The 26,877-nt window shown below is 36.8% G+C and overlaps 4 protein-coding genes across 6 annotated transcripts; 1 reads left to right on the top strand and 3 right to left on the bottom strand.

Annotated features, from left to right (window-relative positions):
* Window positions 1-29: 29 nt before the first annotated feature.
* Window positions 30-8,058, bottom strand: si:ch211-14k19.8 (mucin-17). Of its 2 annotated transcripts, none has more exons than XM_042716930.1 (11): window positions 7,748-8,058; window positions 6,919-7,263; window positions 4,329-6,524; window positions 4,135-4,205; window positions 3,529-3,587; window positions 2,780-2,937; window positions 2,500-2,659; window positions 1,384-1,575; window positions 985-1,206; window positions 287-443; window positions 30-211 (listed from the first exon to the last, which is right to left on the bottom strand). In XM_042716930.1, the coding sequence occupies exons 1-11, from the start codon at window positions 7,815-7,817 to the stop codon at window positions 137-139; spliced, it is 3,705 nt and encodes a 1,234-aa protein (XP_042572864.1). In that variant the 5' UTR covers window positions 7,818-8,058; the 3' UTR covers window positions 30-136. The 2 variants fall into 2 exon arrangements, with proteins under 2 accessions (XP_042572864.1, XP_042572865.1); XM_042716931.1 differs by having other exon boundaries at window positions 7,775-8,057.
* A 1,998-nt stretch (window positions 8,059-10,056) lies between these two features.
* On the bottom strand, window positions 10,057-12,549 carry LOC109066849 (acyl carrier protein, mitochondrial-like). Its single transcript, XM_042716929.1, has 5 exons — window positions 12,346-12,549; window positions 11,400-11,528; window positions 10,721-10,808; window positions 10,409-10,515; window positions 10,057-10,329 (listed from the first exon to the last, which is right to left on the bottom strand). The coding sequence occupies exons 1-4, from the start codon at window positions 12,547-12,549 to the stop codon at window positions 10,424-10,426; spliced, it is 513 nt and encodes a 170-aa protein (XP_042572863.1). The 3' UTR covers window positions 10,057-10,329; window positions 10,409-10,423.
* A 675-nt stretch (window positions 12,550-13,224) lies between these two features.
* palb2 (partner and localizer of BRCA2) lies at window positions 13,225-20,493 on the bottom strand. 2 transcript variants are annotated; one of them, XM_042716928.1, is made up of 13 exons: window positions 20,327-20,493; window positions 20,065-20,104; window positions 19,708-19,767; window positions 19,432-19,567; window positions 17,779-19,152; window positions 16,010-17,496; window positions 15,737-15,892; window positions 15,414-15,496; window positions 15,114-15,275; window positions 14,885-15,001; window positions 14,034-14,121; window positions 13,799-13,947; window positions 13,225-13,709 (listed from the first exon to the last, which is right to left on the bottom strand). In XM_042716928.1, the coding sequence occupies exons 2-13, from the start codon at window positions 20,101-20,103 to the stop codon at window positions 13,598-13,600; spliced, it is 3,963 nt and encodes a 1,320-aa protein (XP_042572862.1). In that variant the 5' UTR covers window position 20,104; window positions 20,327-20,493; the 3' UTR covers window positions 13,225-13,597. The 2 variants fall into 2 exon arrangements, with proteins under 2 accessions (XP_042572862.1, XP_042572861.1); XM_042716927.1 differs by having other exon boundaries at window positions 20,065-20,111; window positions 20,327-20,492.
* Window positions 20,494-23,447: 2,954 nt separating this feature from the next.
* rasd3 (RASD family member 3) lies at window positions 23,448-24,893 on the top strand. Its single transcript, XM_019082943.2, has one exon. It carries the CDS (start codon window positions 23,597-23,599, stop codon window positions 24,230-24,232), a length of 636 nt encoding a protein of 211 aa, XP_018938488.1. The 5' UTR covers window positions 23,448-23,596; the 3' UTR covers window positions 24,233-24,893.
* The last annotated feature ends 1,984 nt before the right edge of the window (window positions 24,894-26,877 follow it).

Here is a 26,877-nt window from a genome sequence, read left to right as displayed (position 1 = left end):
GAGTACACTGGAAGCAGATCCCAAAAAAGTATTTTTTCAGTTATTTTTTTATTTTTGGCACAACAGTGGTGTTCCTGAAACAGATGCAATATTCTCTCACTTGACCATAGCTTGTTGGGTTTTCTGAGACTCTCCATTAAGCTGTCCAGCTCTTCTCTAAATCTACAAGTTCCATGCCTTCACAGTAAGAGCGTGGACGGGACGCTTTCACCTGGATATGAAGAACAGTTATGTGTCATTCCATTTCAACAATATAGATACAGAGTCTTTAGTGTACGAGTCTTACTGTGGTGGTATTCCTGTTGAGCTGCTGCAGCAAAGGGAATGGTGTCCATTGAATCGGCTCGATTGGCCAGCTACAGACAGACAGATCACTAGCCTTCCCAGAATCCACCACACCATCCGCCAAGCTGCAATTGCTGAGATCCCAACCATACTGAGAACTGTAAGCCCAAACATACATGGAAAAATCATGTGAACAACTTACTAGTATCTTATGGTACTACTATGATGCTTTATACACTACCATCCAAACATTTGGGGTAAGCATTTAGTGTTACAAAACCTTTATAGTGCTACAAAATATTTTCTTTTGAACCTTCTATTCAGCAAAGAATACTGAAGAAAAAATAACTTGAGCAGCACAACTATTGTCATCACTAATAATAATAAGAAATTGTTAGAATGATTTCTAAAGGATCATGTGACACTGAAGACTGTAGTAATGATGCTGAAAATTCAGCATTGCATCACAGGAATAAATATTTTAAAATCTATTGAGATAGAAAACAGCTATTTTAAACTGTAATAATATTTCACAATATTACCATTTTTTACTGTATTTTAAATACAGCCATTGTGAGTATAACAGACTTCTTCCTAAAATATTAAAAACCTTACCCACACGAAACTTTTGAACAGTAGTGTACCATGATATTTATGGTAAACCATGATTTATTCAATAATATGCAAATCTTACGGTACCCGTGAGGATATATGGTGTTGAGGTGTGCTCCACTACCGTGGTATGTGGATACCACAGAAAGAGTATCATCATGGTAACAGCAGGTACGGTCAAGTGCTCTCATGTGTAGTAAATCATCAGAACGGGTGAAGGCTGGGTTATCTAACGAGTCCGCAGAGCCCGGCCAGGACCTTCCCCAAAAACGAGCCGAAAGCTCATCAAAGTGATTAAATCTGCAATAACTGTTTCCACACACAGAAGACAAAGGAATATTATTCACACATTCGACCCCTGTGTTGTGGCGCTATCTCAACCCATGGTTTGTTTTAACTGGCCAATGATTTCCTGCAAACTATTTCCAATAACAAAGAGTGTATGGGAGTGTGTGTGTGTGTATAAAATGATTGAACATGTGATACCTGCTGCGTGTTTGTTCCACTTTGGCTTGCATTAGCATGGTTTTAAAGCGGCGCACTGTCAGATAAGACAGAAGAGCCATGATTGCTGCGACAGCGACCAGTACTCCAAAGCACACGCCCACCAAACGCGGCCGGGTCATGCGGAGGTCACAGCGCTGGCCCATAAACCAGTAATCCTCCCCAACAGGACACCTTCAGAAAAAGAGAGTTTGATCAGCAGGATTTTAACCCGATAAAGTCTGCTGTATCATATTTGATATGAAAATGTTTGATTATCAAAATGATGGAAATCTCCCTGTTGTACACAATATTCTACATGCTTTCTGTCATCTGATTTATACCTTTATACCAAGTAAAAGGCCTTTTGGTATAATTGTAAAACCATCTTCAAATCGTGTCCTTTTACTGTGAAATCTTTACTGATTCTTATAAAGTAAAACAAAAATACTCTATATTGTTAGTAATATTTCATGCTAATTAGGTTTACTTGATTAAACATCATCTTGTAGAAAAATCATGTTAAAATGTTTCAAATATGATGAAACAGGCTTTTGAGGAACGTTTATTTGTACATCTCTCAATCATCAATGTATTAGGAGATATAAAGTGACAAATTATATTTATATGCATTTCATGTTTAATGTAGTCTGCTATACTATTATGAAGATCTTGTTGATTGACATTACAAGCTATCAGAAATTAATCAATTTTTTTTACTAAAATTAGAATTTTGGTAACTGAACCAAACTGCACATTTTTACTCAGTTTGTTCCTCTGAATAAAATCATGTGTTAACCCCTTAATCTTTTATACTATATAAGCCATAAAAGCCTGATGTATCAAATATAATACTTAAAAAAACACAAGCTTTTTTTATTTTATTTCATCTAAAGGTTTAATAAACTGTTCCATTCAAAAAATATAGATATATTTTTCTGACTATACATATATGGTTATATATGTTAGGCTTTACAGGGTTAATCAGTGTGCACATATAAATGCACAGGTCTGGACCAAAACAAGTTGCAATTAAGATCAGGATTGTATGCTGCAAAAAAATAAAAATAAATGTGATTACGCAAAATTACACTGCATGTAACTGTACATGGAACTTACTGGCAGATGGGCTGTTGCCCGAGCTGATGGACACAGATGCCTTGATGTTTGCAGTATTCAGAGTGGCACACAGATGTACAGGTGGCATTGCCCTTTGAAGAAACACACTGGAACCCAGATGGACATTCAAACAACCATTCACAAACATCTGTCTGCAAACCTGAAAGAAACAAAGAAAGAAAACAAACAAAAAACGTATTAAGGTATGATAGGTGGTCTGAGATAGAAATAAAAGACGAGAGATATCTAAGTGGTTAAAATCTCTTTATTCAACACTCACCTCCCACAGTAATATTCTTCACTCTAACTCCACCCACAAGTATTCCTTTCTTTGGCAGTGGGTTTAACCCCGCCTCTTGTAACAGAGACTCCACCCTTCCCAGCCAGGAGAGTGCTTCCACTGTTTGGAACTGAACTAGTGTTTGCAGAACTGGGCCACTGATGAAAATATCCATGACAGAATTCATCAAATCTACTTATTTAACACAAGTCATCCACTATTTAGATATTTTAGATCAGGTTTTCAAAATCTTTTTCTCTGCTGAACCACTGTGACTTAAATTTTGTACCTGAAATACTCCTTGAGATTTTAAACCTAAAATGTATTTTTGACTGTTGATTGTTTTTCAAATTATTTATGTTTAATAATATTATAATACATTTTATATAATAATAATAATGTTGTCTGTTTTAAAAGAATGTTATTGTTTTTATTTTGCTTTGCCATTTCTATATTCATATCACAATTTCATGAACCCTTCACAGTTTAATCATGATCCTCTAGGGGTCCCAAGCTGAAAGTTTACTTTAGAAAATCAGTCAAAAACAACAAAACCAACAAAAACAAATATTCATTTACAATTACAAGTTCTTCCTAAGTACTCAGTGAATTATGAATTTCATTAAAGAAATGTCTAGCTGACAATATATATATATATATATATATATATATATATATATATTATATATATATATATATATATATATATATATATATATATATATATATATATCAGTAAAACTTTTTACCTGTGCCAGGTTACATGTTGATTCTGAAATCCAGAAAGGTTGTGCAGAAATGTCTCCACCTACAGGAGTGGATGATGAGCAAAGGTAATCAAATTATCCATCAACCATCTGCTGACATGAGTGTGCCTACACTAACATTCAAAATTTGGTGTTCCAAAAAAAAAAAAATTTTATCCTGGAAATAAATTAATATTTAGCAACGACACATTCCGCTGATCAAAAAGTGATAGTAAAGACATTTATAATGTTATAAAATATTTCTATTTCATACATAACTTTCTATTCTATTCAAGGAATCCTGAAAAAAATGTATCACGCTTTCCACAAAAATTTCATAAGTTTCATAAGCACCAAATCAGCATATTAGAATGATTTTTGAAGACTAGAGTAATGATGCTGAAAATTCAGCTTTCCATAACAGGAATAAATTACATTTTAAAATATATTCAAATAGAAAACAGTTGTAATAATATTTCACAATATTACCGTTTTATTGTATTTTTTATCGCAGCCTTGGTGTGCACAGAAGACTTCTTTCAAAACATAAAAATTCACCCTACAAAGGTTTGAATGGTAGTGTATATAAAGTAATTCAAATGGTTTCACCTCAAGCAACCCCATACTAGGGACATAATCTCCTTCCAGAACAATCTGTAAGAGTACTTGAAATGTTTTCTCTGAAAACAGAAGAATAAATGTTTTTCAGAAAAAAAAAAAAACAAGATTCATGTTTACTAAGAATATAGAGAAGTGAAAAATGAGGGGTTTCAAGAAGCAAAAGTGACAGATACGTTACTCACCCTTGATGATTGCTGGCTGGTCCTTCACTATAAAATAATGGCGCCCATGTAGCCACTTCCTGTCAAAGCTGGATGCAGTAGAATGGATCCAAGATGTTTGAGTCACTGCTTGTTTAGGTACTGTGTGTGCTTTTGTTTTAATTAGATAAGTGCTTGTGGTCATGTGTTGGAGAAGTCTGACAGTGCTGGGTTTATGCACTGGAATGTGTGTCTGGAACTGGACAGAAGTCGTTTCTGTGGACGTGGCATGTGGATTCATCTGGGGGCTAGTTATTGAAGGTGTGTGAACCACAGAGGTCTCACTAGTTTCCCAATGTGGAGTGGTCGTACTAACAGATGTGCTAGTTGGAACAGCTGTACTGACCTGAGAGATGTGTGGAGTTGTGGTTTCCAATGATGAAGCACTCAATGTGGCGTTAGTGTGGGTGGTAAACCCATTAGTGTTTTCTGTTGGAACAGTATGAATGTCGTTAAATGGAGATGAGCCAAGAGTTGTCTTCGACCTTGTTGTTCTAGTCTGAGTAGGATCACTCATTGTTTGACCACTACTCATCTTACTGATATCAGTTACATCGGAAAATCCCACATTGCTCTGAGTGTTTTCCGAAGATGTTGAATACTGAGGTGTAGATGTGTATATAGGGAATTCAGTATGAATACTTGATTTTGTGTTGGTATTCTGGACTTGTGATGGAGACACATCAAGTTCTTCTAAATCAGTGTGGTTTTCGGATCTCACTGTAGTGCTGTCTTCAACCATGAGGTCAGAAGTCACATTACGACTAATCTGAGGACTTGACAAAGAGATTGATGGAGGGCTGGTGATGAGGCTTTCTTGTTTGCCTTGTACTGTGGAAGCTAAATACAAAGTGCATGCAAGACCGAGACAATCACTTTCAGATGGTGACAGATCCTCGTCCCTTTTTGGGGTACTAGGTCTCTCAGTAGGGGTCAGGTCTGGAAGGATGGTAGCACTGATTTTGTCGTGTGACGTCGGGTAAGAGATTGACGCAGATGCGGAGCTGGTTCCTTGGGTGCTTGTATCGTGTTGACTTTGGATGGTGTGTGAGTTGAGGGTGGTTGATGCTTCCAAAGATGTCAAAGTTGGAGTCTCAAGTGTGTTATATGAAGAGTGCATAAACTCGCTTGATGTTGTTGGCTCATTCTCAGTGGTAACATTCATTGGCAGCTCATTCGGAGACGTGGAGTATTCAGCCGTGTCGTTATCAGAAAACACTAATGTTTGGGTTTGATTAACATCTCGAAACTCTGATACTGTTGCAGGCGTACTTGTAGGGAGTACTGAATCATCATAGATTGTTTGATTAGTAATGTTTTTATCTGCATTAGTTGACCTTGGAGAGCGATCTGTCCTGTCCATCTCTGATGATATACGTTGGTTGTCATCTGTAATTGTGTTTGAACTCCAAAAAATCGAATCAAATCCACTCGTCCCAACATTCTCTGATATTGTAAACCCATTGCTATTTGGGAGCGTCACCGTGGTTGCTTTAGACTTATAAGAACTGTCACTAAGAAAGTGTTTAGAAGTTTTGTCAAATGGCTGAATATAATGCGGACTTACAGTCATAAAGCTGGAAGTTGGAAACATTGAACTTTGATCATCTCTTTTTGTCTTTTTGGGCTGTATTTTGGTAAATACATGTGTATGTGTGTGCTGTGAACCAATATCTAGTTCAGTGTGTGCAACATCATTTGTGGTTAAAAGTGCACTTGTTTTCGCCACATCAGTTGCCTGTTTGGGTGTAGTTTGTACAGACACCAATGGTGATTGGATTTCAGTAGAAGACGGCATCAAAGAAGGTTCATTAGACAACATTGTATGTGTGTTCATGTGTGTGTCAAGGGCAGAGCTGGTCTGTGTATCAGAATAAGAATGTGTGCCAGCAAGTGCGAGGTCAGAGATCCAGGCTCCAGCCGTTTCCTGTCCATTGTTGGTGATTTCCTGTGGAAACAGGGGTCTGGGCTTATCGTCCAGGTCAGACACACCTCCGCCCTGCTGTATACTCTCACCCCTGAGAGTGTGTGTTTTGGGGGCTGCATTGCTGCTCACTGGAATGTCAGGAGTGTAAGTTACATCGTTTGAGCTATTCGGAGAAGGAGACACCGGGTCAGCATCAGAGTGGGTGTAAGGAATCAAAGCAAGAGTGTGACTGTCCTCTGACGTGTTCCATCCTGAGAAAAACACACACACAATGATGAATGGAAACAGGAATTATGAGATTATTCAAGACACAAGATTCCAGCACTAACTAAGAACACTGCATTTATGTATTTTCATATGTATTTGTATATACTTAATAACTGCAGAAGGAATATAACCTTTTTGTTTAACTTTGTATGAAAAAGGAAAATATGGAGGATCTTTAGATTTTTGCCAAGACTATCTGTATTGCATATATTTCTCCAATAAAAAAGGTTCCAACACTAAGGGAAATGTACAAACATACAACAACCTTCTCACTGGGTATTGTTCATATACTTCTCACATACACTAAGGATTTGGGGTTGGTAAAAAAAAAAATTAATATGAAAAATATGCGAAAATCATGGTACTTAATTGACTTACTCAGATGTAATGTGGCAAATGTTTCATCAGTCCTTCTCAAGCTCCATTCGATGATGGTTCTCCCAGTGCCAGAGAATAGTGCCCGGTCCTCTCTTTCATGGATCAGTGTTTTCCCATTCCCAAATTTAATTCCAATACGAGCACCTTTCCCAACAGAAATGACCTCTATCCAAACAGTCTGATTTTCATAAGCATCAATAATCCAAGTGCAGGTAACATCCAAAGGTTTTTCTGCATTGTCACTGGTAATTCTGTTAAATAAAAGGCTGTTTGGCCGAATTGAGCCGCTCCTCTCTCCAAGAATTTTACCTCCACAGTCTTGATTCAAGTTCAACAGTGTGTTACCTACAGAGAAAAAATCATCATCACTTTCAATAAGTTAAGAAACTTTACATATTTTAACCTTAAAGTTAGGTAATAACTTTTAATACCATTTTATATTTTAAAGTATCAGTACTTTTATACTTTAACCATATTTTTTGTAAGGGACGTCACTGTGGTTGCTACTTTTATTCCAATAATAGCATAGTAGCCTACTATCAATGTGCATGTCCAAAAACAACAACAACAACAACAAAAATGTAGCCTATAAGTACCATGGTACTTTTGACACGTGTGTAAAATCTGTGGTGCATAAACATTCAGTACCTATGTTATAATTAGGCCCACTACAGTAAATTTAAAGATTACCATGATACATTTTAAAAAGGATATGATATAGATGAATCATAACATAAACTATTTAAAAACTATATTAAATAGTTTTTATAAACCATCTAAAAATATGGACACGTTTAAACATAAGGTAATGTGTTTAGCATGTAAATACCTCGTATTGATGAAATAGTTGTCTTACCTGGAGCGAAAATAAATATGAAAAGATACACAAAACGACGCATTTTGCGAGCCAAAACATTCCAGGAAGGAATCCTTTCCCACAGTGAATTCCATAAAGATTATTTAACAATTCTAAAATATGATGTAGGCAATAGGCTATATAAACTAGTCAAAAAAGTATGTGTAACGATGATTCATATCAGTTTCTTTCTGTTTTTTTAAAGACCTTTACAGAAGAGTCAAGTTCATCCCTCTGTCCGCCGCAGAAACCGCGTTGAACCGACCTCAGCTCAATTTATGAAGCTCGCGCGTGCGTGTGCGCTTCTGTGAACGCGCGAGCTCGCCCAAGGGGTGTAGAAAACAAGGCATCGTGTAGACATATGATAACGATTAGGCATCCTTTTAAGAGGGAAAATGGGTCGGAAGTGGTAAAACGTTAAGGGGACAGAGGAGATTTCAAGATTAGGTTAATTATCGAGGTTGTGTGTGTTTGTGTGAAAGAAAACAGAGAGAGTGTTTGTTTGCGCTCCCCTGACGAGCCTGTGCTCTCAGTTCAAACTAGAAAACAGATTAACGCAGAAGGTCATTCAGTGTCTGTGTCTCAAAATCAAGAGATGACAGCAGTTTTAGGGGACTGAATGCCGGAATTGAAGGAATATATACTACCACAATTCTTCTGTGTGAGGGTAGATTAGACAAGCTCAGGTTTTTAGACACTGCATTTGTAAAACGACGTAAAAAACTATACTAAATAAAATTCAAACTATTGCTTAAAAGTCCATTTCAGTAGCTATTTCATTTTAAATCCAAATCTCACTGCATTTAAAACTTTGCTTAATCTTTTGCTAATGCACAGAAATCCTGACATTCACAAACACACAAACACACACACACACACACACACACACACACACACACACACACACACACACACACACACACAAAAGGAGGAAATGCCTGGAGCGTCCCTCCCTAGCTTCTCATCATCACAGTGAGAGGTGTGTTCACAGACGTCCACTGACATACTAACACACACATAAACACAGAGGGATGGAGAAGGATTTATTACACCTGAAAAGGAAACATGGGTTTAAGTCCATAAGATAGGAGTGTCTTTAAAGTTAAAGCCTTTTTGAACTTAACTTAAACCAGAGTTCTTCTCTTTTACCCTAAACTTAAGGTTAAATTGAAACTCCAGGTCTGAATTAACAATGATATATTGCTTATTTCTAAAGTATAAATTAAGAAAGAATTATATATCATGAATCAAATAGTTTTGCTGTAATCCTAAATTTTGATATAAGACTATGTGTAAAATTTTATGGTCTAAATAATATTCTGAAGGAAATACAGACACAGTCCTTTTATGCTGAAGAGCCGATCCTGAAATACACAGACTTAAGAAATGGCATTAAAGGAATCCATGTGCAAATGTGAACAAGAATGTGAAAGTATCATTATTTTAAGGCCACACTGCAATAAATGTCAACAGCTTAATGTTGTTTAGGGAAAATTAAAGGTTATTAGTGAAAGATTGTATTAGTTTTATTAGCATTAACATCAGGGGGTAAAGATTAAGTACTGGACAAGAAATGTTTCCTAATATAAACTCTCCTGGCTCCAACTCTGGAAAAGTCTTGCAGTAATATTTTAGACTTGGAAAGAATCTCCAGTAGGTGGTGCTATAACATACCAAATACAGCCACTTCTAACTATAACATTTGAACTTGTGTAGTTTCTTGGTTTATACACTACTATTCAAAAGTTTGGGGTCAGTACGGTTTTAAATTAATACTTTTATTTAGCAAGGACATATTAAATTGATCAAAAGTGACAGTAAAGGCATTCATATGAATACAAAAGATTTCTATTTCAAATAAATGCTGAATGATTTCTGAAGGATCATGTGACTCTGAATGGTGTTGAAAATTTTGCTTTACTATCACAAGAATAAATTGCATTTTAAATTATATTAAAATAGAAAACAGTTATTTTAAATTATGATAATATTACACAATGTTTACTGTATTTGATCAATTGAATACAACCTAGCATAATGTTTCCAATAAATAAACAATTACATACATACATAAAAATCGTACCAACCCCAAACTTTTGAATGGTAGACTACCTCATATAAAACATAATTCTTCTAAGCATCCTGTGATTTTGTCTTAGTACATGGTTTAAATGTCAGAAAACAAAGTATGACAAGAAAACAAACCCTTGACCAGTTATATGAATGAACAGACTGATCATACTGGCACAGATTCATAATGTACCTAAAGACAAACAATAAAGTATTTTAACTTTATTCAAAGTCTTTATTTTTGTAGTGTTCATATGGATTATTCACATTATTTGCATATTGTATGAATGAGGAGCTTGTGCATGTATCTAGCAAACAGTGCTGCAGATCTGCAAATCACAAGCAGCCACAAACAAAATTATGAACACTGATTTAAGCATGTTTCTAAATACAAAAAGAATAAAGAATGAGGAAGAACAGCAGAAACATAAACAGTTCATGACGAAAGCTCCATGGTCTTTGTCATCTGACGGGATTATCTTTATCTGGATGAAAAAGAACAAACAAGAGTTCATAATAAGGTTCACACGAAAATGACTGAAGTAATGTGAACAGTACACTCACAATGATTATTTATGCTCATTCATAAACATCCTTCTTGTCTGCGATGTACTGAACAATCTCTTGTGGTGTCATCAACTTCTCTGCATCAGCATCAGGAATTTCAAAACCTGTGCATGAAAGCAAACACTTTATCAGCTGGGTAGATAGATACACATTCATAACCAGCTATAATAATCCATTTCTATTAATCCTTATACATCAACAAGAACAAATGACATACATTCAAAGAATAGATAAATACAAAGAAATGCCATAATGGGAGAAACATTACACTTGAAAAAAAAAAAAAAAAACTTTTTACAATTACATTACCAAATTCATCTTCCATGGCCATGATGATCTCCACCTGATCTAAACTGTCCAATCCCAAATCCTTCATGAAGTGCGACGTAGCCTGAAGCTATTAAGAAAAACACTTTTAAATTATCATCAAACACAGTTAATCTGCAGAATATGGTATATTTGAAGCTAATATTTCAACCAAACATGTTATCCATCTGATCAAAACTATGAAGTCCCTTTCAAGGAAAGTCTGTTCACTCCGCAGCCATATTTGCAACGCCTCCGGGCAGCTCAAACAAGTCCTATCTAAAAATGAATGGGGGAATCCTTAAATTTAAAAAACTGCTTGCTGAACTCGCAATTAAATTACATATTTCAAATCAGCAACAATATCTGAAATGAACTGCCCCATGAATGTTGTTTCTTATGCTCAAATGGGATTTAAAAAGCTTATTTTTCAGGCTAGACAATGCGCACGCGCAGTCATAACGCACATAAGACTGCACATGTGCAATGGCTGGTCTAGCCCCAGGTTTCTATGGGAACCCGAGCTTCTAACGGCCGCTGCAGTGATGCAATGACTTTACCAATCAGCGATTGGCTCTTTCATTTAGAAAGCGGAACTCTTCCACCATATTGCACACTGCAGTTTCTCTTCATCAGTATAGGAGTGAACGGTCTTTGTCTTTCTATAGTCTTTGGTATTTACCTTCTCGGGGGTGATCTTGTCATAGAGCTTCAGGACGTACAGGACACGGTCATGGATAGTCTCTAGGGTTAATGGGGGCAAGTCACCGTACTGCCTCCACTGAAAAACCTGAAATGAACTGCCGGAGATCTACAAAAGAATACAAAACATCTTAGAAAATACATTTTATAAGGATTATTTCAAGTTCAACAGACATCTGAAGCAGTGTTACTATTTATAGTATTTATTAATGATTTGAACAAGCTTTTATTTTTAAATATAAATTTTTTTATTTAAATTTTAGTTTAAGTTTTAATGATTTTGTTATTTGCTTTCTATTTGGGTTTAATTTATTGATTAAATTTTGTATAGTCAATCAGTCAGTTGCCAAAGCCTTATTTTTAATTAGGTTTTTTTTTTTTTCAAGTTTTACATTTAACATTTATACATATGTATTTCAACGATTTTAGTTTACAATAACAACAACGAATTGAAGGTTCAGAAAAATAATAACTGATGATACATGAGTCATATATCATCGTATATGTGTTAAATATCAGAATATCATTGTGAAAGAAAGAAAAAAAGAAATCATACTAGATATAATATATAAATATACAGCGAAAACAAATACACCTTTAAACGATCATAAATATATTAATACTGTCATGTAATTCATACATACATATAATCCATTATAACTGTGTAAATCATAACTGATTACAGCAAAAGAGCTAATTAAAAAAAAAAAACATACAGACCAGTCTAATGAGCTATTATGCTACATAAAGATGATAACACTTAGGTTAATTTAGAAACATTAATTTGAAATGTACATGCAGGTAAGTTGGTTAAAAAGTATTCTGTAGCTGTATGTTGATATGATGTTTGTCCATCATGCTGAAGTCATTCTAACTAAAGACACGGGTAGGTCATTGGCTGTCACGAGTCAATCACTAACACACACCTGCGCCAGCGGAGACTTGTGTCCATTAGTCAGCTGTGAAAATGTTCGGCCATGGGTGAGCGGAGCTGCTGTTAATGTCGCCGCAGTATTGATACTGTTTAAACATACAGCACGGTGGTTCAGTGATCGGACACATCGGGCAATGATGCGCGCCGCCATGTTTCTCAATCCGCTCCCACAATGCACGAGACTGCCACTGCGCATGCGCGACACACTGTCTTCCATTATGAATGTAAAAGTTTAACTTTCAATAAGTATACTATATTTCATGATAATAAAATTAATTGTGTATGTACAGCATCAACTGTTCAATGTAGATTAACATACGTGTCAACTATAAAAACTATATATATCCAAAATCGTTTCAGTCGTTAATCATCCAAAACATTTACTTTTCATAAAATGTCCTGTTTAATTCTGATTAGGACACTGGACCACAAAACCATAATGATTTATATATTTAAATGAACATTTCTACATCTGAAAGCTGAATAAGCTTTCCATTGATGTATGGTTTGTAAGGATAGGACAATATTTGTCTGAGATAAAAATATTTGAAAATGGAATCTGAAGGTGAAAAAAAATCTAAATATTGAGAAAATCGCCTTTAAAGTTGTCCAAATGAAGTTCTTAGCAATGCATATTACTAACCAGAAATTAGGCCTTGATATATTTACATAGGCTATATAAAATATCTTCATGGAACATGATCTTTACTTAATATCCTATTGATTCTCGACATAAGAGAAACAATTATTAATTTTGACCCATACTATGGGTTGTTGGCTATTGCCAAAAAAAAAAAATGGATTTGTGCTCCAGTCTCACATATTAGCTGGGGGCGTGTGGACAATAAAAATCATACGATTTGACATTTTCTCATCTAAAAACTTTAATCTCAATATTAAAGGCATTAAAAGTGTTTAAGTAATTTATGTTTTATTTTGTAAAATATATTTTACATACAGTATCACATCTAAACAGTACAAATATTTCTCTGGTTTTGCTTATATTAACTGTAAGCAACAGACAGCTTGTGTAATAATGTAACATTTTTCATTTTTTTAACAATGGCACTAATCAACATATTTTTGTTTTATTAACAAGTAATACAAGTCATTTGGCATGCATTTTGCTGAATAGAGATGTATGATGTGTTTATGTAGATTTATAATGAAACACACTAACATCTCCATTCAGATATCCAGTCAGCAGCATATCTGGCCCTGCCCAGCGGGCCAATCGACAAAACTCATCCAACACACCAACAACTAGCCATGCTTCCTCTGAGATCCCAGACAGCAAGATAACCAGACTGGAAAACACCAACAAGCCCAGAGCCCCAGACATCACCATCTATTAACCTAGAGAATGAGACAAACATCCATTAATTTGACTTTACTGTTAACATTATGTGTTCTTATATTGGAATATTTATCACTTCTAATCTTACTGCTGTTTGTGTTGATCAGGACAGCTGATAGAGGTCAGTGTGATATGTTTGCCAGTGAGAGGATTTGTGGCAATCAGCGTAAAAAGAGATGCATTACTCTCATCATCACACACATTTCCTGCATTCTGAAGCAACACACACAGCACCCCCTGCAGGAAAGAAAGCACAAGGTTATCACTGGCACACACTCATTCTTCTACACACACACTGACGCAAGAACAATACACTCACTTACTCTGTAACAATATCCCTTCATGCAGTTTGTCATGGTTAAAGTCTTTTCCAGGAATATAGTCTGCAGCAGCTGGCCTGTTTTCATGTTCCTGAAATTCACAAGTGTGACCAAAGCGATAATCAATTATACAAATTAAAATACTAATAAAACAAGTTACACACAGTATTAAAAATGATTTACTGACAACTGTACAAAACAGCTGATTAAAACATCACAATAATCCACATGACTTAATTAACATCGAAACGATGTGTGTTTGTATTAAACAAATCTATTAAGATGTTTTTAACTGTTACTTTGGGCTAAAATATGAGTTCTCTATCCTTAATCTTTCTCTATTTTAATCTGAATCAGGAGAGAAATATGCATAGCTCAAGCACTGTTTTACAAGTGAAAAGAGTCCATGTAATGCAAACTTTTTCCACATCTGTTCCAATGAAAAACAAACACTTGGATGGCCTGAGGGGTGAGTACATTTTCCACTCATTTTAATTTTTGGGTGAATTACTCCTTTATTAGTAATAGAAATACTGCTATTTCTGCAGTGTGCATCAATTTAGAAACAGAATGTATAATTAAAGGGTCATGAAACCCCAGACTACTTTTAGAGATTTTAGCAGAGGTGTTTGTGTTGCACATCATAGAAGACAATGTTAGCATCCAATAATTTTAACTGTTGGCTATTTTCATCGTGTTGACGTCACAATTTGTGACGTGGCAAAGGACTATAGTACATCAATGACACTTAGTGAGTGTAATCATTTTTACAGCTAAATTAAACAATTAAAAAAGTTTACTAATAAAAAAGACTTTCAAAGATGTTTAAGACTCAAAATCGTTAAATTCATTACCATATAAGGAGAGTTTTACATTCTGTCCAACCAATCAGAGCATCTTTTTCACCCTCGACAGCTGCAAGGGTCCGAATGTTCTGCTTAGCAGAGGCCAGGGGAAGAGTGTTCTTGACCCTGTATAAAGCAAGTAAATAATAAATAGTTTTGCTTAAATATTTCAAGTGAACAATACATAAAAAAAGGTTTAATAGACACAGGTGTTTAACATGCTGTGATGGTTTATTACCTTCCATCTTGAGTCACTGTTAACACACTGACTCTTTGTTCATCTCCAGGGGTGGAGCAACACACAAGCCGACAATTAGACACACACAACACTGCTTGTAACTTGTCCTTGCACACTGCGTTCTGAGAAAACGGCCCATCCATACTTGCACAGCAAAGCATCCTGCACTCAAGAACACACAGGGAATTAGACTTTTTTGTGTTTATTGAAAAAAAAATGTGGTAAAGGGAGTCGAAAATAGCATCATTTTGGTTTACTCAATAGTACTTTTGCTGTTTTGTATTATACCATTTTTATTACCTTGCCTCTGTGATTTCCAAGTGACCCAGAGTGACACAAAGCAGTCCCAAAGAGTCTGGTATCCTTTGCAAAGACATGACGGACTACAGATACAAACACAGAAGTCAAATCAGAGGGACATATTTTATATACATCTAATATATAATTTTTAGATGTCTTGAAGATTAACCAAAGTCTTAAAGGTTTGGAACAATACAAGAATGAATAAATGATGACAGAATTGTTACTTTCTGGGTGAACTAACCGTTTAAACTACTGCATAAATTCAAAGAATTGCCAGCTTGCTGTCATTTATGCTGAGGAGCTGTAGCAAACTGGTTTACCTGTGCAAATGTCCAGGTGTGTAAAAGACACCACGACTGAACTCCCTTCATCTGAGCCCAAAGGCAAACGCTCCATTCTCCTGCCACACATATGCACCAGTCCTCTGATGGCCATCGCACCAAACACAAATCCAACACACATCCACCCTCCAGCGCCTGAGTACAAAGACAATCATCACACACAGACACAGGCAGGTAAATAGACTTTAGGACAATTTAGCACATATCACTGCATTGCATATCAACAAATTATTTATTTTAGTTTATAGATACCTTAAAAGTGTGCATCTCCTGCAGGACTGCAGAACAATGAACTTCATCAGTGAATGAAGTGCCAGTTAGGGATTCCTCATGCACTGATGTCCGGTTGTTGGACGGAACAGAGTTACGCTCCTCTAACGGAGTACTGTTATTATCAAAACCAGTCCTTGTTTCTGTTCTCTGAAAGGTGGATGTGTCCAAAGAGATTGTCTCAACAGGAGTTTGACCTACAGCTCCAGATTTATTACCACGGTGAAACAGTTTCAAATTTGGGTTTAACCCCATACTTTGGGTTTCAGACCCGAGCTCAGAGCCTTTATAGGTTTCAACGTCCATTTCAGAACTGTTCTTGGTTTGGATTTCAGACTCAAAGAGAGTTTTAAAAATCACTGGTTCAGGAATATTGAGGAGTTGAGCTTCATTTCCTGGCGTGCAACTGATCTTATTTCCACATTCAAGATTGCTTTCCGTACCAAAACTGCATTCACGTTTCTGTTCATTTACTGAGATGCTTGAGGATTTCGTTTCCGGGCCATTTAAGTTTTCATATACCGGTGGAGTGTTGTTTTGGGATGGCATACATGGTTTCACAGTATTTTGAACTTCTGTCATTGTTTCTTGACTATTTTGAGTTTCATTTTGTGTTTCTGAACCTCCCTGATCTCTTTTTATAGAGATACGATTTTTGATGTCCCCTGTTTTAACTGAGACTGATTCTGGAGACACATATCCCATAAGTGTAATTGAAGAGGGAGACCTCAGGATACCAGAGGGAGAAAACAGAGGTGACCGGAGGTCTAATGGTGAACCTGGAGTCAAAAAGTGAGGGGACATTCCCAAAGACGGTAGGACCGGATCTTGACCTTTCTGTGTGTGTGAAGTCAGAGATGGGCTCAAACTTAGTGTCACAGGGCAAGGCGAGTTGTTCTCCGGGAGCATGTGAGATTGTTTTTGCATCTTTCTTTGCGACTGAATCTCGTTAATGTTTTCAGTTTCTGAGGATTTAAGTGGCGCCTCAACTTTTCTCTCATTATTTATGCTTCCGTCCGGTTCAGGTTTAATAATCTGTCTATTGTCCATCACATCTGAGGAGAAGGTCTTTATTTCAATAACAGCGTTGAGGTCCTTTTCTATCTCTGTCCGTGACTGGTCAGCAGGGTCTGACTGACAAAGTGGTAAACTATCCTCAAGAGAAGAGGTAGTTAGGGCTTCTGGAGTAAATAGCTCACCCACTGAGTAAGGTGCTTCGCAATTACTCTTTCTCCCGCTCATTCTCTGGCGCCTGCTGCTCTGCCGTGTATTGTACACGAGGGGACGCTGTACGAAGGGCTCTACAACTGAAGTGGACAAGCACAATCTTTCTAACTTTAGTTGTCCAAAATCCTCATCAGGCAAGTGGAAATCCTGGAAATCAAGAGCCGCAAGCAGTCCAGTTTTCTTATCCTTTTCTTGAAGAGCCTGAATGAGTGAAGCTAATGATGGCAGAAGAGGTGAGGGATCTAAACACAAAACACATTCACAAACATGTATTACCTGTAACATGATGGTTCCAGAAAGTACAACAGCTCTCATCTACATTCATGCATTTGGCAGACACTTTAATCCAAAGTGACTTCCATTGCATTCAATGTATATTTATTATCATTATGTTCGTGCATTCCGTGGGAATCGAAACCAATGACTGTGGCATTGATAGTGTCAAAATTATTTGTTATTCAGAATAATTTGAAAATACATACTAATAAAGAATATAAAAAATCGCATCATCTTTTATTTTTTACCTGTCTGAGATGCTTTTCCAGTTTGGCTGTGTTTTCTTCTGAAAATAGGGAACAAATTTGAATCCGGGAGGAGTTGGGAATCAAAGCAAAGCTGAGAATCTGGAAGATGCTTAAACTCTTGAGTAACTCCTTGCTCCGGACTTGGCTTTAAACTCGCTGTGGGCCCAAGAGAATGGACTTCCTGAGATTCTGCCTCTAGCTTTTCAAGAACCAATACTGATTGGCTGTGTGATTCGGTGTGAGACGTGGACTTTGATTCTTTAGGAGACTCTAAATCTGCTTGAGAATCACTTGGGGGATGTGATATTGTACAATCAGGATCCGCTTTGGCACATGAAGCAGTGCTTCTTGGACGGCCTCTTCTCCCTCTCTGACCCTTTCCTCCCCGTCTGGTCTGGTCAGTGGACCTGCAGACTGAATGCTCCGTGGTCATGTGACCTCTACCACTCGTTTGCGATTGGCTGAGCCTGCGTCTGCCCCGCCCCCCAGTGAGCTGGCTGTAAATGACAGCATCTAGATCGACAGAGCTGTGAGAGGCAGCCATACGCCTCGTCGTCCGAATATAATACTCCACGGGAAACGGTAAACCCTCAACCAGCGTGCAAGAGTCCAGAACACCAGTTTGTTTAATGTCTATCCTGTCATCATAACCTTTATTTGAGTCTTTGAGCAAATGGTTAGTTTGTTCAAGCATCTGGTGTGATTTGTCAGTAAACTGTACTCCCTCAGATGACTGAGGGAAAGATGAGGTTTGGATAGACACAGCTGAACCCGAGTGTGATTTCTGCTCAACGTTAACCTTTTTCTGGCTACAGTGAACGTTTTGATTTTCTTCACTTGAAACCACTGGCGGTTTGTTATCTGTCTGGCTCATAGAGCAGTTTAATACACAATGTCCCACTCTTTTCCCATCAGTCTCCAGTTCTTGTGATGGCTTAGTAATTTTACCAACTTTTCTTATGCCTATTGGCCTGTCCTGGTTCTTCTCCCTCTCAGTCGACATCTTCTTAATTTCTCTTTCTTTTTTCTTTTCACAGTCCTTGTCTTCCATCTTACCATATTTTCTCACTCCTTTAAGACTGTTCTTGTTATCAGTACATTCACTACCCTCCTTTATTTCAGTGTCCACCTTTTCACAAATGCTGTCTGCACTTCCATCTCTTTCTTTTTCTTGGCTGATGTCAGTGTCTGATTCACGCTCTTTGTTCCGTAGACGCAGTCGACTACGCTTAGAACGCAGGCGGTGGGCGGAGCTTCGTTTGCATGCTGGGGAGTACAAAGGCGGTGTGGACATAAAATCAGCAAAATCCGATTGGACGGCAGGGATTTTTGGTACAGCGGAAAAACCAGAGCTGTTTCTTTCTGCAACTAGGCCTGAGACAGCAAAAAGAAAACCAAAGTTTATTAGTGTTCGGAATTCTTTACCTTCTGAAAAGGCTTTATTATGTGTTTAACAATTTTTTTTTTTAACTCTCTTCCACATTTACATTACAATGAACGATAAATGTGGTCATCACTGGTATCTCAAACCACTGAGGTTATGAATATTGACACATATGTAGTCCGCTATGGTCTAGACTCCACAGCGATAAATCATAATATTATCAGTTATGTTTGTCTCTATTCATGTTTTTACACTGAAGTTAGCCTCACTGGTTTGTAATCGCAGATTCTCATGGCTTTCTGAATATTCTGATGTTGGCATGGATGAAGTCACAGAAGATGGCTCAGATGTGTGTGGAGAGTTATTCTGTGTAAGTCTGCGAATGGCATCATGGCGCTCTGCTCTCTAAACCAAAAACAAATATACATCAACAGGTTTAATTATATGCATTACAGGTTCAACTGCAGAAACCAATCCAGTCTAACAGTGTTAACATCAGTTTGAAGATAAATTCTTGCATACCCACAAATATGGCATGTCTTTACCTGCAGTCTCTGTGCGGTCTTCTCATACTCCTGCTTCAGCTGCTCCAATCGTCTCCTCAGCTAAAACATTCAATGAATGACAAATGAAGCAATATTTTTATGTCTGTCATATTAAGTAAAAACATCAATACATGCTAATTATACAAATAATATTATATAAAAAGTACTATTGGTATTCCAGTGAGGATATCAGATGTTACATGGCACTATACCATGTATGTCATAAAGTACAGTACTATAGTATTTACAAGTTATTTCAAACAATGTCCAAAACAACACAGCATGATCATCGCAGTTATTAGCTAATCAGCTTTTGTCAAATGGTGCTTCCACAAATATATAAACATATGAACTTACTGTCTCTTTATCTTCGTTAGGGAGAATCTCCTCTGACATCCTGTAAACTAATGTGTTAATATATTATTTCTATATTTGCTGAGATGCAGGCGCTTGCACGTCAAAGTAACTTTATACATGTGACATATGAAAACATTACGAGAATCACAACCAACTGTAAACAACCACATAATCATCGTCTGACTGACGAGCACTGATAGATAAACACAGAGCGGGCTGGTCAAACAATGAGCTTCAATTAAATTAACATTTATTTACATACCCAGGAGAGAAGTTTACGCTCAAAAGTTGGTTTTGACCTTGGTTTCTAACCTGACGAGACTAGCGGAGTATTTTTGCCACACTCAACAGTCCCGCGAGTTCTGACTGCAGACAAAACCAATCGATTACAGATCACACTCTCTGACCTTCAGGTTAGTGTTACTCGATTTGGCTACTGGATAATGGGATAATAAAATCGTGCTTTATAACAATAGACATATAACCTATTATATAATAAGTTTTTTAACTTAATGATTTAGATTTAGACAGACGTGTGCATAATCCGTCTCATCGGGACTCTTTAGTAATGTCTGTTTTTTTCTCCGTATTATTTAGTGAATGGGGCTCAGATTCCAGTATTGTTTTTCCTGTCTCGCAGCTGTAAATTTAACAGTGTGGTTGATTAAATATTAGCTTTGTAAGTAGTGTGTTTGCATTAAAGGGAATTGGTGCTTCAGAATTCAAAATAGTCAGGTACATAAAGATCACGTGTAGTAGCCTAAAGGTTTTAATGGCAAATAATAGATCTTATCGAAGCTTCTGCTCATGACAACTGCCATTACTTAAATAAGCAACTTAAATTATTATTTCCTTATATTATCCAATAAATCAGGTTAAAGGTGTAGTTCACAAAAAGAAGAAGAAGAAGCTTACTCACCCAAGATGTAGATGAGTTTGTTTCTTCATTGGAGAAATTTAGCATTAGACACTTGCTCACCAAAGGATCCTCTGCAGTGAAGGAGAACCCAGCTGATGAAAACATCACAATAATCCACACAACTCCAGACCATCAATGTCTTGTGAAGCAAAGAAGCTGTGTTTGTAAGAAACAAATCCATCATTAAGATCTTTTTAACTTCAGACTGTTGCTTCTATCCATATTGCTTTCAAAGGGTGGTCTACTCTGAATCAACAGAGAAAATTTTAGCAATGTGAAAATGGTCCAAAACAGTTCTTGGCAAATATGTTGTTGGTGGATTTTGATGTGAGATAACAGGGGATGGACTTTTGGGAAGAAACAAATGGGATGGACAGCAGGAGGAAAACTACTCTAACCCTATCTGATTATCTGATACTGAGTAAATGCTAAGCAATAGAGTATAGTGCAAATATTCCATAAAATATTTGAACGGGAGGTCACTTGACTGATTTTTACTACTTTTTTCTCATCTGCACCAGGGCAACCTCCATATCCTATTAATCTGCATGATTTGCAATAGTTTTTATGCAGGATTTGTGTTAGACAGGACATTCATTCTCTGCAAGCATGGACAGCAAGGGTCCATTTAAAGACAGTGGGCCTCCTACATCATGGTTCCTTAGAGGCAATACTGATCTAATGATGTGTCTTCATGTGGTGCGAAGAGGACGTCTCCCCAAAATGTTAATCTTGGGAGATTTACACAGAAAAGGTCATTTCCTGTCAAAGAAGTGAGTCACATGCACCTGAGACTTTACACTGCAACAGCACAAACAGACTTATCTCTAAAGTTGCTTTAATAAATCCAATCATACTAAATAGGCCTAATAATATAAATATATACTGCATTAAATCAGACAGCAATGTGCAGAAAGGCAGAACTGAAGGTCAAATTAATCATCCTTTCATTTTAGTCCTAGATAGTTTGATGGACAGCAGCAACAGATTAATAGGGAAATAGATAAAGTCACATTGACTGCATTTAGCCTTCAGACTTGCGTAAACACAGTGTTTGTGTGGAAAATATCAGTGCTGTGAGGTCACCGTGTGTATTTCCATGCCTACCGTCTGACACCATGATTATAATATGCAGTATATGGAAAATCATCTCAGGCGAGCTCATGAAACGATAGCTATTTAAAATACCTCGTTTCTGACTTTTCTTAATGACAATTACAGCCTGGTTTAAACAAGTATATAATGCTCCTTTGAACAGTTGACATATTTTATTTCAGTAAGCTTTCAACAGAATGATGAATCATGATGACTAATTAAGCTAATTAGACTGGTAGTTTGCTGGAGTCTATGTCTTTGAAAGGTCAGCCATGCATAAAGATAAAGATGATTAAATATTAGACATCAAATAATATAGGCCTGTTCACATATTAGTTAAATAATTAACCCTGCTGATAGATAGACTTATCCAGGGCAGAGTAAAAAAAAAAACAAGCTTCTATAATTTGCCAAACCACACCTACAAGAAGTCAGGCTTCCTCAAGTCAGAATCCTGCTAGAAGTAATAGCACATTATTTGTAAATTCAAAACTGTCTATTTTAAAAAATAATACATAAATTGTATGTGAAACATTACACTCATTGTTGTGAGATGAAGCTATTTGTCAATTGGGGGACAATTATGGGGACTCACACTGGAGGGGTCTCACACTGTTTAGTATTTTCAAATAAATAGATTATACAATTATAAGTAAATGAAGAGATTTACAAAGATTTTGCAAATTCACACATAAATACAATATGATCCACAAATAGGCCTATATTTAAAAAAAAATGTATTTAATAAATAAACCAAATTTGCCCATTATTTATTTATTTATTTTTAATGTTTCAGCAACTATAAGAATTAGGTTAAGCTTATTAATTTCTCACGGTGATAAATAAACTCAAGCAAACAGAAATCATGTTATTATGAGGAGCAACCCTTACGAAAATTAACCATGGTTTTATTATAGTAAAAGTGTGGTAACCATGTTTTTGGTGCACTGATTACCATTTGTATAACCACAGTTTTACTACAAATACCATGGTTAAACTATGGTTAGTGTAGCAAGACCATGCATGGTTAATATTTGGTTACCATGGTTTAGTTTTTTTTCTTTTTTTTTTTTGTAGTAAAACCATGGTTAATTTTATACTGTTCTGGCACTTTACATTTATAAAACACTTTCATTATTATCCCTGGCTATATATTTGCATATCACTAAAAGTGTTTGGTCATTGGTGTTTAAGATACCAAACAGCTTTTGCGCGAGATTAATGAATCTCAACAGTTTGCGTCCCGAAAATTTCCTACTAACCCCAGCGGAACTCACTGAATAATTCTTACAATGTCTTTCGAATCGTCAAACTCCCACGCGTCGCGTCATTGCGTTTCCATTGGGTACAACCAGTAGTACGTGGACGCATGCAGGTAATATAAGCGCAGCATCCTTGCCTCATCTCAACACTTCAGTATCGCGTCTCGATGGCATGAGGACATTAAAAGTTTTAGATTTGTAAGTCTTACTGAATCTCTTCAGCAAACTATAATTTATCAAATAAGCAACTGAAGCAATGTCTTTGCTGGTGCGGGAGCATCGGACGGTCCGCTTTGTGTTTTTGGGTGCCGCCGGGGTTGGGAAAACTGCTCTGATCACCCGTTTCTTGCAAAATCGCTTCGACTCCAAATACACGCGCACGGTGGAGGAGCTTCACGCTCTTGAGTACGACACAGACGGCGCGAGGGTGCGCATTGAGATCTTGGACACGAGCGGTAGTTATTCGTTCCCAGCGATGCGCGCTTTGTGCATCCGAACCGGGGACGCGTTTGCGCTTGTGTACGCCGCAGACGAGCCAGACTCCCTGGAGGAGGTGCAGAGACTCCGTGAGGAGATCCTGGAGTTGAAGGGAGAGAAGTTTACTGGTATCACGGTGATAGAGAACAAGGCCGACCTGGGCAGCCGGAGTCGCCAGGCCACTGCTGAGGTGATGCGCGCGGTGGAGGAGGACTGGGGCGCGGGCTTTGTGGAGACGTCCGCACGCAGCGGCGAGAACGTCACCGGTGTGTTTCGGGACTTGCTTCAACAGATGAAGTTACCGAGCCGCGTGAGCCCGGCACTGCGCAGACGGACGCAGACAATGAGCAGAGAACTTACAGAGACGCGGAAAAAGCCTCCAATGAAGAAGAACAACAGCTGTATCTTGTCTTAATGGACATTCACGTGATGTTATAATAGTTGTGCATCATACTGATGCTTAAGTGGCCTGGATCAATAGACTCCACATAAATGTTGGACAGTTTAAGTCTGATGCTTTATCATAATCATGTAAGAGTATTCTTTTATGAGTGAATAAATGCAAATTATGTTTTAATCAGTATGTTCTCTCTGCATAATCTTTACCTTGTTCCATAAAAGGTAATATCAAATGTGACCTACTTGGGCTAAAGTAGCCTACAGAATACAACAGACATGTTTTCTTAGTTTAACCAATAATGAAAGAGTAATAATTCAGTAATTTGATGACATTATCTGTCACAGGTCAGATCAATGACAGATTGTCTTAATAAGGTTTTTTTTTTTTTTTTTTCGGCTATATCCTGCTACTCTGATCCCAACACACAGAAAATAACACTTTGCATGTAAGACATAGATCATGTGGTTGAATGACCAGACCTTTTCTCAGGAAATAAAGTCAGCTCTGCACCTTCCAGATGGCCTTATGTTAGTAATCAGTCTGTGCATGCCTCAACACCTTGTCACACCCTTTCTTTGGGGTCAAAAACAGTTTGCAAATAAAAAAGAGTCTGCAAATAATATCATGTGCTTAAAGGAATGGTTCATGAAATAAAATTTGCTACACCCCCAGGCCATCCAAGAAGTAGATGAGATTGTTTCTTTATCAGAACCGATTTGAATACATTTAGCATTACATCACTTGGATCAATGGATCCTCTGCAGTGAATGGGTGCTGTTAGAATTAGAGTCCAAACAAAGACATAAAACATAAAAACATCACAGTAACCCACTCCAGTCCATCAGTTAACATATTGTGAAGTGAAGAGCTGTGTGGTAGTATAAAACAAATCCATCAAGTTGTTAACTTTAAGCTGTTGCTTCTGGCCAAAACACGAGTCCATAATTTATAATAATGCACATCATCAACTAACTAGTTGGTTTTCACTTGGATATTTCTATCCTGATTCAGATAAGACTTTTTCACGAAAGCAATATTAAGTTACCATTTAAAATGTAAACGGATTAACTTGTTAATTACAAACACACAGCTTTTAATTTCACAAGACGTTAATTAATGGACTGGAGTTGTGTGGATTACTGTGATGTTTTATAAACTGTTTGGACTCTCATTCTGACGGCACCCATTCACTGCAGAGATGACCAAGTGATGTAATGCAAAATTTTTCCAAAAACAAAGTTATCTGGGTGAACGATTCCTTTAATGCTTCAAAAACTGAAATGTGAAATAAATGTGGATCAATGCATTATATAGTGGCAAATTGTGTGAGTTTGACCATAGAATTCATTAGTTGGTTTGTGGCATATCAACGTTTTATTGTTGATTATTTGGAATTAACACCAGTTCCAGAACTTTTCAAAGCAGATTATGAATAAAAACTTCATCTTCCATCTGAACACATTGCTGCTCTCCTTGCTTCATTTCTTTGTCACCTCCTAAAATATATTATATTATTATTATATTTATTTAATAGCTATACATGTACAAGCAAAAATAATATTTACAGCCACATCTACAATAATGATTGACTATGTATAAACACAGATGTAAAAACCAATGGTAGCAAAATGAAACAAATGTAAAAAATAATGGTATAAACATTTGATCGCTAAATAGAGTATTTATGCCAGTAGTAATGTTAGTCCCAGCAGTTGCTGACCACGTGACTATGCGTAGGTTGATGTATTTTGGAACTGTTTAATACAGCCCATGCATAATTTATACAGCTTTCATGGAGGCTGACATGTTTTATGCAAACATTGAGTACTTCCCTGCATCCATGCAACCCACCTTTTTATATATGCTAAAATTATCTAACTGCCATGACAACCTTTTATAGAGACACTTGTAGTGTTTTAATTGGGAAATTGTGGGTGCATGCGTGCATTTGTGAATGGATTAGACAGGAGAAAGTCGTGAGCATGAGAGTGAGAATGCTGTCATGAAAAACAGTAAACAACCTTATTAGGAAACACTTCACAGTATTCACAAAGACACAGATATGCTCTCAAAAAACACCTACACAGCTAATTTAAGTCATGTCTTCTCTTTAATGGTTTGATTACATGAAAAAAAAACATACATTTGCATAATTTATTTTTTCATATCAGTTTATTTAGAAGAAAGATATTAATTTTAAGTCTGTTAGAAATAGTTGAATATCATGAAATGAGTATTGAATAAGACACTAAAATAAACACTAAGAATTGTAAAATAATAATAATAATAATAATAATAATATAACATTGTTTGTTACTGCACACTGACCTTGTAACAATGTTTTGGTTTTGTATCACAAGGTCTCCTCTACTCACACCCACACTTGAACAAACATAAAAACGTGTGTAATGATAGGTGACATAGTATTTTTTCCCCTCCACAAGCTAAAATGTGCCCTCATTTGACCATTTGCACACACACAGATGGCCAAAGGTACACAAAGTGTTAAAAGCACGTGGGATAACTGGCTAGATTAAAAACTAGAGCAAGATAATTTACTTTTCGAGGTTAGATACTAAACAGACTTTAAGCGCACATGCTTGAATGAATGTGTTTACAAACCCAAAAGGGCACACGTGGCATAATTAAACAAATAGTAC

The sequence above is a fragment of the Cyprinus carpio genome, chromosome B1, assembly GCF_018340385.1.
Source record: "Cyprinus carpio isolate SPL01 chromosome B1, ASM1834038v1, whole genome shotgun sequence".
Lineage (NCBI taxonomy): Eukaryota > Metazoa > Chordata > Actinopteri > Cypriniformes > Cyprinidae > Cyprinus > Cyprinus carpio.
This window is presented reverse-complemented; position numbering and strand designations above follow the sequence as displayed.

Coding starts and splice junctions, on each gene's coding strand:
- si:ch211-14k19.8 (XM_042716930.1), bottom strand. CDS start 7,817: ATGCGTCGTTTTGTGTATCTTTTCATATTTATTTTCGCTCCAGGTAAG. Junction 1,576..2,499: donor GGGCAACAGCCCATCTGCCA/GTAAGTTCCATG, acceptor CTTTTTCTGAAG/GTGTCCTGTTGGGGAGGATT. Junction 444..984: donor AACACCATATATCCTCACGG/GTACCGTAAGAT, acceptor TTGGGCTTACAG/TTCTCAGTATGGTTGGGATC.
- LOC109066849 (XM_042716929.1), bottom strand. CDS start 12,549: ATGCGCAGTGGCAGTCTCGTGCATTGTGGGAGCGGATTGAGAAACATG. Junction 11,529..12,345: donor ACAAGTCTCCGCTGGCGCAG/GTGTGTGTTAGT, acceptor ATTCTTTTGTAG/ATCTCCGGCAGTTCATTTCA. Junction 10,809..11,399: donor ACAAGATCACCCCCGAGAAG/GTAAATACCAAA, acceptor TTTTCTTAATAG/CTTCAGGCTACGTCGCACTT.
- palb2 (XM_042716928.1), bottom strand. CDS start 20,103: ATGTCAGAGGAGATTCTCCCTAACGAAGATAAAGAGACA. Junction 15,002..15,113: donor ACAGTGACTCAAGATGGAAG/GTAATAAACCAT, acceptor TGCTTTATACAG/GGTCAAGAACACTCTTCCCC. Junction 14,122..14,884: donor TGTAAAACTCTCCTTATATG/GTAATGAATTTA, acceptor TGTGAATTTCAG/GAACATGAAAACAGGCCAGC.
- rasd3 (XM_019082943.2), top strand. CDS start 23,597: ATGTCTTTGCTGGTGCGGGAGCATCGGACGGTCCGCTTTGTGTTTTTG.